Source organism: Pelophylax lessonae (assembly GCF_965119305.1).
Source record: "Pelophylax lessonae genome assembly, chromosome: 4".
Classification (NCBI taxonomy): domain Eukaryota; kingdom Metazoa; phylum Chordata; class Amphibia; order Anura; family Ranidae; genus Pelophylax; species Pelophylax lessonae.
Window position 1 is genome coordinate 386708395 of NC_138771.1, and position 12336 is coordinate 386720730.

At 43.6% G+C, this 12336-nt stretch overlaps 1 protein-coding gene across 1 annotated transcript in view; it reads right to left on the bottom strand.

The window, feature by feature from the left end:
* LOC309554127 (A disintegrin and metalloproteinase with thrombospondin motifs 2-like) overlaps positions 1-12336 on the bottom strand; it is a gene marked incomplete at its 5' end in the record, with an annotated part of 1497034 nt that overhangs the window by 948185 nt on the left and 536513 nt on the right. Inside the window, one exon of the mRNA XM_082255680.1 lies at positions 11291-11396. Coding sequence (XP_082111806.1) covers positions 11291-11396 — 106 coding nt within the window. The remainder of the gene's footprint in view (positions 1-11290; positions 11397-12336) is intronic.

Below are 12336 nucleotides of genomic sequence, written 5' to 3' on the forward strand. Positions count from 1 at the left end.
GCTCAGCAACTGACCGTGCTCAGCGACTGACCGTGCTCTGCAACTGACTGTGACCTTCTACTGACTGTGCTCAGCAACTGTCCGTGCTCAGCAACTGACCGTGCTCTGCAACTGACTGTGACCTGCGACTGTGAGTACCTGTGAGTGTCTGAGAGTACCTGTGAGAGTCTGGGAGTACCTGTGAGAGTCTGGGAGTACCTGAGAGTACCTGATTGTCTGGGAGTACCTGTGAGTACCTGAGTGTCTGGGAGTGTCAGTGAGTGTAGCGGAGTACCAGAGGGTGAGAAAGTCGAGGTAGGAAGTTAGGAAACAGCAACACAGGACAGACTTAAATTACTGAATCCCCATTAGATTAGATTAGTAGGTACAATGCCCAGCGGGTGTGGAGATGCGATTTGGTGTACATTTGTTGTATGTATACGTTCCTTGATCATGTGATCGAGATCGAATACAGATGCACAAAATGTAAGCACATTGCTTCCCTGGAAGCTCAGGTCCTGAATCTAGGGAAGCAGCTGGCCTGCACAGAGGAGGGTGGAGAAACGGAGGTGCAGGCATCAGAGCAGAGTAGATGGGTGACAGTTAGGTGGGGTAGAAGGGAACAAGGCAAGGAGGTCGGTCATGGGCTGGAGCACCCCAATAAATATGCCCCGTTGCGTGATGTTGGGGAAACCAGCCAGGGACCAGCATTGCAAGAGCAGAGCGACGCCCCTAGCTGCCAGGGGAAGAACTGCTCCAGTGAGACCTGGGGAAAGGGAAAGGAAAGACAGGTGTTGGTGGTAGGGGACTCAATCATTAGAAGGACAGACCGTGCAATCTGTCACAAAGACCATGAGCGCCGAACAGTCTGTTGTTTACCGGGCGCTCGGGTTCGGCACATCACGGATCGGGTGGACAGTTTACTGGGTGGGGCTGGGGATGACCCAGCTGTCATGGTACACGTGGGTACCAATGACATAGGCAGAGGAAGATGGAGAGTCCTAAACAATTTCAGGGACTTGGGCGCTAAGTTGAGGAGTAGGACCTCCAAGGTAGTATTTTCAGAAATACTACCTGTACCTTGAGCCACACCAGAGAGGCAGCAGGAGATTAGGGAAGTTAACAAGTGGCTGAGGAGCTGGTGTAGTAAGGAGGGTTTTGGGTTCCTGGAGAACTGGGCCGACTTCTCAGTCGGCCACTGGCTCTTTGGTAGGGACGGATTGCACCTAAATGGGGAGGGTGCAACCATACTGGGTGAGAGGATGGCCAAAAAGTTAGAGGGGGTTTTTAAACAAGGTAATGGGGGGGAGGGTACAGATGTAGAATTAGCCAGCGGGGAGCAAGATTCAGAGGGCACAAATGGGGACATTAGTGGTAGGGTGTTTAGAGTACCTAAATCCAAGGTGGGTATGGGGAAAAATCGCAAGAGCAGCCTAAAAACAACATCAAACGAGGATATAGTATGCAACCGATCAAAATTATGAGGTTTGTATACCAATGCCAGAAGCCTGGCAAACAAGATGGGAGAGCTGGAGCTGCTGATGTATGAGGATGACTTAGATTTTGTGGGGATAACTGAGACTTGGTTTGACAGCTCTCATGATTGGATGGCGACCATTCAGGGGTATTCCCTATATCGCAGGGATAGAGAAGGTAAAAAAGGGGAGGGGTATGTCTGTATATTAAGAACAGTGTACAGGTAAATATGAGGGATGATATTAATAATGGAGCTATGGACGAGGCAGAATCCCTATGGGTAGAACTTAAAAAGGAAAGCACTATAGGGAAGGTAATATTGGGCGTATGCTATAGGCCCCCCAACCAGAGGGAGGAGGGGGGAACAGACCTCCTTTTACAGATATTATTGGCAGCAAGGATGGGAAATGTCATTATAATGGGGGACTTTAATTATCCAGATATACACTGGGCATAAGGAACTGCGCATTCAGCCAAGGCTCGGCAGTTCCTAAATGTTTTGCAGGACAATTTTTTGGGTCAGATGGTGAACGCATCGACAAGAAACAAAGCGGTACTTGACCTACTGATTACCAACAATACAGACCTGCTCACGGATATAGAAATACGGGGCAACTTAGGAAACAGTGACCATCGGCCAATAAGTTTCAGTATTAATTACAGTAATAGGAAACACAAGGGTAATATAAGGACACTGGATTTCAAAAGAGCCAATTTCCCAAAACTGCGCTCTCTGCTAGAAAATATCAAATGGGATAGAACCCTGGGAACAAAGAACACAGAGGAAAAATGGGAGTGCTTCAAGAGCATACTTAACAAAAGGATTGGCCAGTGCATTCCAAAGGAAAATACATTTAAAAGACAAAACTAAACCCTGAGTGGCTAAACTCCAACATAAAAATGCATATTAATGCTAAAGAAAAGGCATTCAAAAAATACAAGGCTGAGGGGTCATTGGCAGCATTCAAGCATTACAAAGAGTGTAATAAGAAATGTAAAGAAGAAATCAAGGCGGCTAAAATAGAACACGAGAGACATATAGCGGAATAAAGTAAAAAGAACCCCAAGAAATTCTTTAAGTATATAAACAGTAAGAAAGCGAGGCCAGAACACATTTAAAAGACGTCAAAGGAAATTTGGCTACAGAGGACAGAGAAAAGGCGGAAGTGTTAAATAATTTCTTCTCTTCAGTCTTCACAAAAGAATCGGGGGGCTACACTAACCCAGCTTGTAATGCTAAACTAAATAATACACCTCAGGAAGTACCCCTATGGCTAACAGAGGATAGACTTAGAACTAAATTAGAGAAACCTAACATAAATAAATCACCGGGACCGGATGGCTTGCACCCGAGGGTTCTTAAAGAGCTCAGCCAGGGGATTGCCAGACCATTATTCTTGATCTTTAACCACTTGCCGACTGCCACACGACTATTTACTGCGGCAGTCTGGCTCTCCTAGGCAAACCGACGTAGGGCTACGTCACTCGCCCAGGAGCCTCTAGGGGGTGAGCGCGCGCCGCCGGAGGTGCGCTACTGCCCCCACTCGTTCCCGCGCGAGTGACTGCTGGCTGATGGCCACCGGTCACTCGCAATCTCCCGCTGGAGAGGGAGAAAGGCAGGCAGCTAATGTAAACAAAGCCGCCTGCCATTCTTCCTGATGTAACTTCAGAGACTACACGATCCTGCTATGTAGGATCGTATGTCTCTGTTGTTACATCACAGGCCACGCCCCTTTACAGTTAGAATCATGCCCCTAGGGACACACTTAACCCCTTGATCACTAATAAAGTTAACCCCTTCCCTGCCAGTGTCATTTATATGTATAGCACTGATTACTGTAGTAATGTCACTGGTACCCCCAAAAGTGTCAAAAATGTTAGTCAGGGGTCCAATCTGTCCACCGCAATGTCGCAGTCCCGCAAAAAAAATTGCAGATCGCCGCCATTACTACTTAAAAAAAAAACAATAAAAATTACATAAATCTTTCCCTTAGTAAACGCAATAACTTTTGCGCAAACCAATCAAAATACGCTTATTGCAATTTTTTTTTCCAAAAATATGTAGCAGAAAACAAATTGGACTAAAATGTTAAAACATTTTGATTTTTTATATTTTTTGGGGGGGAATTTCATATAAAAAAAATGTGAAAAATAGTTATTTTTTTTAAATTTACGCTCTTTTTTTGTTTATATCGCAAAAAATAAAAATCGCACAGGTGATCAAATACCACCAAAAGAAAGCTCTGTTTGTGGGAAAAAAAGGACATCAATTTAATTTGGGTACAGCGTTGCACGACCGCGCAATTGTCCGTTAAAGTCACGCAGTGCCGAATCACAAAATAGGCCCTGGTTTTTGAGCAGGAAAATCCTCCAGGGCTTAAGTGGTTAAGGATAGTCTACAGATGGGTATGGTGCCAGCTGATTGGAAAAAAGCCAACGTGGTACCAATATTTAAAAAAGGGCCGAGATATATCCCGTGTAACTATAGGCTGATCAGCCTAACATCAGTAGTCTGCAAGATTTTGGAGGGGATGTTAAGGGACCACATACAAGACTATAGTAATGAAAACTGTATTATTAGTAGTAATCAGCATGGATTCATGAAAAATCGTTGTTGCCAAACCAATCTATTAACCTTCTATGATGAAGTGAGGACTTTGCAAAGGTATTTGACACCGTTCCCCACAAACGCTTACTGTACAAACTAAGGAATGTAGGTATGGACCATAGGGTGAGTACCTGGATAGAGAACTGGCTCCAGGGGAGAGTCCAGAGGGTGGTGATAAATGGGGAGTACTCGGACTGGGCGGGTGTGGAAAGTGGGGTCCCCCAAGGTTCTGTCCTGGGACCAATCCGGTTTAATTTTTCCATAAATGATCTAGAGGAGGGGATATCTAGTACAATCTCAGTATTTGCGAATGATACTAAACTAAGAATGCCGATATCTTCTATGCAGGATGTGGAAACCTTACAAGCGGACCTGAACAAAATAATGGGGTGGCCAACTACATGGCAGATGAGGTTTAATGTTGAAAAATGTAAAGTAATTCACTTGGGCATCAGAAACACGAAAGCAAGCTACTCACTGGGGGGGGGGGACCTCTGGGTGAGTTTAGGATGGAAAAGGACCTGGGGGTACTGGTGGACAACAGGCTTGGCAGTGGCATGCAATGCCAAGCCGCTGCAAGCAAAGCCAACAGAATACTGGCATGTATAAAAAAGGGGATTCACTCCAGAAATAAAGAGATTATTCTTCCACTCTACAAGACTCTGGTCCAGCCACATCTGGAGTATGCTGTCCAGTTCTGGGCACCCGTCCTCAGGAAGGATGTGCTGGAACTGGAGAGAGTCCAGAGAAGGGCAACAAAAATAATTAGGGGAATGGAGGGCATCGGCTATGAGGAAAGACTACAAGCACTGAACTTATTCTCTCTGGAGAAGAGACGATTGAGGGGGGATATGATATCAATGTACAAATACTGTACTGGTGATGACCCTAGCATAAGGAACAAACTTTTTAGAGTAAGGGAATATAATAAGACTCGTGGCCACTCACTAAAACTAGAGGAGAAACGGTTTAACCTTAAAATACGTAAGGGGTTTTTCACTGTCAGAGCAGTAAGGACGTGGAATTCTCTTCCAAAAGCAGTCGTATCAGCAGGGAGCATCAATAGTTTTAAAAAACTATTAGATGGGCACCTTAAAGAGCACAACATACAGGGGTATTCAATGTACGGTTAACAGCAAACACACACACACATCATAGGTTGAACTGGATGGACTGATATCTTTTTTCAACCTCACAAACTATGTAACTATGATGGAGTGGGAATCAGTGTCTGTCAGTCCAGTGAAAGAGACCCCCATTCCAGACGCTAACCTTTTTGTCGATAGTTCCAGGTACTACACCCCAGATGGTAAGACATAGAGATCAGAGGATCAATTTCTATACAGATTCGAGATATGCTTTTTGAGTTGGCGCATGATTGTGGTTCTGTCTGGAAGGCAAGAGGGTTCTTGACTAGTTTGCGGAAGTCGGTGAAACATGCGGGGTTAATAGACAGACTGTTCATTGCCTTTTTCTTTTCCACACGAGATAGCCATTCTGAAGGTAAAGGCTCATACTACTGAGACGACAACTGCAGCCAATGGAAATACCTTGGCAGATAGAGCTGCTAAGGAAGGTGCTCTGAGCCCTGGGGCAGAGACCCTGATGCTAGCCATCCCCTCTGATGTGTCGCTAGAGGAATTTAGGAAACTGCAGTGCAAAGTGGAAATGTAGGAAAAGAGGAGTTGGACAGCCTTGGGGGCTACACAGGGTCCAGGCGACATCTGCAGTCTTGATGGTAAATGGTGTTTACCCAGATTACTTTTTCCAATGATGGCCCACCCCGGGCATCAGTCAAAGATGGTTATGTGTGCATAGGTGGAGGAGCATTGGATTGGCACTGGCTTTACTACCACAGCTGAAAACGGTAACAATACCGAGAAGGAACTCACCCACACCGGAATATCCCTTTCAGCGCATTCAGATAGACTATATCACTTTGCCAAAAAACGGAACGTACGAGCGTGTCTTGGTCTGTCTGGATATGTTTTCTGGGTGGCCAGAGGCTTGGCCCATTCACAATGCCATTGCCACTGCCACCACGAAAAAGATCCTGTCTGAGATAGTTTTTCGCAGGGGGGCTGCCTGGAATGATCGAGTCGGATCGCGGATCACACTTCACCAGTCAGATCTTTGCAGAGGTATGTAAGGCGCTTCAGGGATTCATCTTTAATGTATCGGTAAGGTTCAACGGCTGAATAGAAAAAGCCATGCCCCGAATGTTTTTCCATTGCTCTTTACCCCATCAGGAATGCCCCATGGGTTATCACCCTACAAGGTTTTATTTGGGAGTCAACCAGAGACTGTATTGTACTTTCCTCAGCAGCTGTCATCTTTACATTCTCAGATGACGGGTAAGGTGCAGTCCCGACAAAGGGAGCTCCAAAAGGTCCATCATAGGGTTCGGGAGTCTCTCCCGGACCCTGACATGATAACCGGTGTACATTCTATTCAACCAGGTGACTTAGTCGTTGTGAGGAAACATCAAAGGACGGGATTGGAGCGGAGGTATTCCGAGCCATACCAAGTTCAGCTGACAACGCCGACTTCCTTGAAGCTGTGGGATCCATGCCAGCCACTGCAAAAAGCTGCTCAACTCCATCCAAGAGTGATAATGAGTATTGTTTTTATTTACATATTTATCTTAGTATATTTTAGCAAGTGTATTTTAGCAAGGGTAATGATGAACAGCATCCCAATGTATTGTTTAAAATCCCTTTTTAGCTGGCTAAGGCGGCAAACAGGTCTAATTGCTGGGTGTGCTCCAAACCTCCACCTAGCTACTATTACACCCCAGCAATGACAGACGTTCATATGGGCATGAAGACAACCAAGAGACACTTGTCCACAGATTTTAAAGACACATTCATAGTGGGTAACATCAGTTATAGTTTAATGTTAGCTCTGGCTCCTGTTCTTTGCTGGTCAATCCAATTTGGGTATCGGGACAATCAGGTAGTCCACAGATGGGCTTTAACTTTAGTGTTGGCACCTGGAACTAGATTTGTAAGATCTACAACCGGTGGGAGGTATAGCAGTCAATCTTACCAATGAAACTCCGGGTCTTTTTAACATGACACCAACAGACCAGATTGTATCTGCTGGTAGAACGGTTGTGATGTACAGACTAGGGGAGCAATCCCTCAGTTTATTATGTTACTATATATTGCCCCTGACCGACAGGAAGATTTTTCATGTACAGTGTTGACAGGTCCCTATTACATTTTGTGTGGTTCTGCGGCTTACAAGGTAGTGCTCCCTAATGCGAAAGGTTTGTGTGCTTTAGTGAAGCTCGTACCCACATCATACATTGATGCTGACCGTGAGGATCTGCTGTTAAGGAAGGCAAGGGTGCAAGACATGACTCGCAGAGAACTGTTTCCGTCTCGCGATCAGGCATGGGCATGGTTCCCGGCTTGGACTGGGCGGGGGATCGAACTGATGAAATGGTTGAATAATTTCTCGTCCATTGTGGATGAAATGTTTAATGAAATTGTTGAAGCTGTAAGGGAAATTACTCAAGAGCAGAGACAAATGGAGACTTTAGTACTGCAGGAGAAGATGGCACTAGATTTTCTTTTAGCCTCCAAGGGGGGTTTCTGTGAATTCATAGGAGAAGACTGCTGTACCTGGATAGCAGACATCAGTGAAAAGGTCCAGGCCCATATGGATAAGGTAACTTCATTGAAAGGCAGAGCCAGAGCTATAGCTAACGAGGGTTGGAATCCTTTTAAGGCTTTGAGAGGTTTTGGGGATTTTTTGTTCTCCATTGGATCTTGGTTGAAGGAAATAGGAGTATATATACCTATGTTGTTCTTGTTTCTATTCCTCTTATATGCCATGGTGAAACTATACTTTTGTCTGGTCGACCGAGTCACCAAAGCCCGAGCAGATGACCTCATCCTGATCGCTGAGACAAGATGCCTCAAGATCCTCCTGCATCCGATACCAAGGACCCCAGCCCGACCGCTGATCAACGCATCCCATCACCTCGTGTCCTCCCTCTGAAGTCACCTCCCGAAGAGCGGAACCCAAGTGTCATTTCCTTTCGACCCGTTGTCTTTTTTCCTTTTTTAACTCTTTGAAATGGATTGTTTTTATTGTGAGAAGAACTATTCTGTTTATTTGGAAGAAGAAGATTCATCGAGGGAGGGACTGTTATGGAAATTGTATTAATATTTATGTGGACGTTTCTTTAGGATGTATTTTTTGTTAAATTGCCATTATGTCTCCCAGTGTCAGTTTACCAGTAATCGCTATGCACAGCGAATATTGTTTTAACTGGCACTGAGGAAAGACCTGTTAGTGGAAATCTTCCATTGGATGGGATTGCATGATACTTGTAGTCTGATTTATGGCAGAGCAAGGAGAGATCAATTATTCACTGCAAAGATATGTTTGTGATGTGAAATTCTTATCGTTTTACCAGGATTAATGGCTGGCATTTTTCTGTCATATTTGATCCATATGACTGAAATACTGCTGCTATTGTCTTTTGCAGAAATCATAAAGTCCCATTCACTGGAACATTAGCATGATCACTATCAAATATGGTTTATATGAACCATATTTGATAGGATCCACTAACAGGATATGATGAGCCAATGCTTGTGAATTAACACGACCAAGTCCATGAGATGGCAGCCATGTTTCTTTGTTCATCTGGCAGTTAATCTCTGCACATGGCTGTGTTTCTACATAAACATTGACTATTCTTTTCTATTGCACTTTTGAATGTATACACGTCTATGATTGGTGGTCTTGAAGACACCCCCTTTCCTTTTGTTCACTTGCTGTAAATAAACCTGCTCTGCTCTGGAGGAAACACAGTCACACAGAGGGACCCTTCAGATTGCATCAAATTGACCACAGGAAGCGGGTCTTTTCATTTCTTTGCCGCGGAGCGGTTGGCTAACCTTATACAAAAGAGCTGTACATTGTACTTTTCAGTACAAGGGATTCATGGCGTTTGGCGCATATTAATATCCACAAGTGCACTTTTCAACGCACCGAGTGAATTTCTATATATATATATTCTATATATCAGGGCTCAAAATTTCAAGTCCTGAGCTACTAGCCAGGCCTTAAGGGTTACTCGCCACCAGTTGCCCCACCTAACCCCTACCCTGCCCCGCCCCTAAATGCGCCCTCAAAAAATTATTTTATAAAATGACACTGTTAAATGTTTTTGCATGAATGCAGAAGTTGCACAAATAAATATTAATAACAACAGTGTGATTGTATGTGTATTTTATCTGGATTTTAGGTGCACTTCTATTGAATTCTATTACACAGTGCATTTTCTGAAGCCGCATCAAAGATTCAGCATGCAGGACTTTAAAGCGCTTTCATGAAAACGCACTTTGTAATAGAAATTCAATAGAAATGCACATAAAATCCAGGTAAAAGCACATACAATTCACACTGGCCAAACCACAGTTTACCAGTTATTAGGGATAAGAGAGTGAATAGGGGGGGGGGGGGTCCTGGGTTGCAATAATATATGTTAATGAAGAGCAGAGTGAAGGACTGTAGAGAAAGTGCTAAGGCTGTATTTTGGAACAGGACAGGATCAGCTAAATGGCTGCTTGGAATGCTCAGAGCTGGGATCAGGGGCTGCAGGACATACAGTACAGATTTATGGAGGGGACAGCTGAAAGATAGAAGTAGATGAAGGGTTAATGTGAACAGGAGAGAGGAGTAAAAGAATCGCTGCTGACTTAGGATTGTGCAGGGAAGATAAAAATACCTGAGAGAAGACAGACAAAGTGAAAGTGACCTGGCCGGGAAGGAGAACAAACCAACAGGGGGAGGGGAGCTTGGAAGGAGAGAAGTGATTAATGGCTGAAGGAGAGATAAGTGGCTGGAACAGAGGAGTCCAGAAATCATGCATTGTGCAATAACAGGAGGGAGAATGACATTCACTCCTGTCAGGCAGGTGAAAGCAGAACCTCCTAGTGCACCCCCCATCACAGATATGGACACTGCCCACCCCTGCACGTACCAACAGTGTTCGGTCTCTTCCTCTCCTCTCTCGCCTTCAATCATTTTCAACTCGCAAAATGCGAGTGGAAAATTTGAGGGCTGCTATATATAACAGAGAGAATGCTCCTGGAGCTTGGATAGGACAATGTAAATGCTTGTTGAGGATTCGAAAATGAGGATATTTTCCAGGTAAATTACTATGAAAGGACAGAAAAGACAAAGGCCTAGAGTATGTCGGCAAAGGGCACATAAGCCACTCCAATTCTGAATATATCTGTCAGAACCAGGAGCCCTTGGGGGATTCGGTGGCAGGTAAGGGTGCCAGAGGTAAGGTGGCATAACATTCTGAATGTCTCTCCAGTAGGCAATGATCAATGTGTATAGCAAAGGCCATGGCACCCTCTAAGGTGACAGGAGCTAAAACTAGAAAAGACTTAAAGCCATCCAAAATACCCAGTCTGAATCGGCTATGAAGGGCTGGGAGCTGGAAGGTAACTAGGACACTAGCTCCTCATCTAGTGTATGGCAACTGGGATGCAAATCACTGCTGGGACCTTGAAGCAGACAGCAAGGGCCACCAGTGGACAGGTAAATATGCAAGCTGCCTAACATGGACAGACATTTCTACTCAGGCTGTGGCTGCTTTCTAAAGAAAACAAATAAGTCTTTGTACACTGATTGTTCTGATGTACATAGAATGTATTTAGCAGATTTAAACTGCAGGGTTAGTTGGACTTTACTATATCCCCAAGCCACATTAAATCAACACCCTAATATGCTAAAGCATATCTATTGCAAATTCTTATTTATTGAAAAAAAAAAAAAAAACGTTACCATGCTATTCTGATGTGAACATTTTCTAAAGTGGGACAGCATTGTTGTCCCATTGCAGTGAAGACATATACCATGAAGGAGGGAGGAGTGGTGGTTGCATGTGATTATTGTTTCAGCACATTGGTTGCCAATCCCAATAGTGTTATATTTAAATTTCTAATACTCAATTTTACTAAAGCCAGAGTTAATCTGAAGGTGAAATAAAAAAAAAATGCCTCACATTGCATGGCATATGGCATTAGAGGCATACTAGAGGCCTATAATAAGCTTTAAAGTTTTGCTACCTCTATGCTCCCTGATCTGTTATGGGGTTTATTGTTAAATTTCTGGTATCTAAACATTTTATATTATTAAATGCACTATCCTTAAAAAAAGAAAGATAATAATAGTAGCCACAATCCTACTTACACATGGCCGGTTTCATGAGCAACTACAAAGGCTGAAGAGAACCCATCTTCATGATTAAGTGTACAGCTTCGTACTGGATGACACATTCCTGTTACTGGAGCATAGCCTAAATAAAAATAAATTTAAATACACATAAATTTTACATTTAAAAAAAGTATGGCATGGTCTATATTTGCTTATCTAAAAAAAAAGGGGATTCTCAATAAGGCTCTGTTTCCATTAGTGTGGCTTGTCATGAGACTTTGAACACAAAGTCCCATGACAAGTCACTCACAGCCCATTGATTTCAATGGGACTTATTCCAATATATGTGACCTAAAGTTGCAGCGACTTTGAAAAGGTACCTGCACTACTTTGATGGGTCTTTTGATGCGACTGAGTCAGAGAGTGTAAAGTCAGATCAAAATTGCATTCAAAGTTGAATCAAAGTCGCACTGCAAAGTCACACTCCAAATCGCACGACTTTGGTGTTGCACTAGTGGAAACGTAGCCTAAACAATATATTATACACAAAATGAATATAAAAACAGCCTGCAAAGGTTCATTATTATCCAAGTCATAATATAGCAAGTAGTAGTTAGCCGCAGAGCTGGATATCCAAATACGTGAAAGTAGGTGCTGCTACCTCCCAGTGTTATAATGAGGCTTTATCATTGGTGCTCTGGCAGAGGCAACTGAATCCTTATCCACATGATCTGTATATGCAAAGAAAAGCTGGCACTCTGGTGTATGCTCTGCAATCTTGTGTTTATTGGCGGGTAACAAGTGAGCCACAAATGTCAACGTGTTTTAGCCAAACTGGCCTTATTCATTACCAACATATATTCTAAAAACACTGCTTAAAAATAGTGCACAATGATTAAGGGTGTGCTTAAAAACAAATGAGTTCAATAAACGTTATACAAACAGACACATTGGTAAGACATATAACAAAAAGGAAGCCTACTGGATCAAGAAAACCTACAAGGAGTTAAAATCTGTATGATATTAACTCTTTACAAGTGTAGCACTGCCCCCTAGAGGGCTGCTGAGAATTACACTTCTCA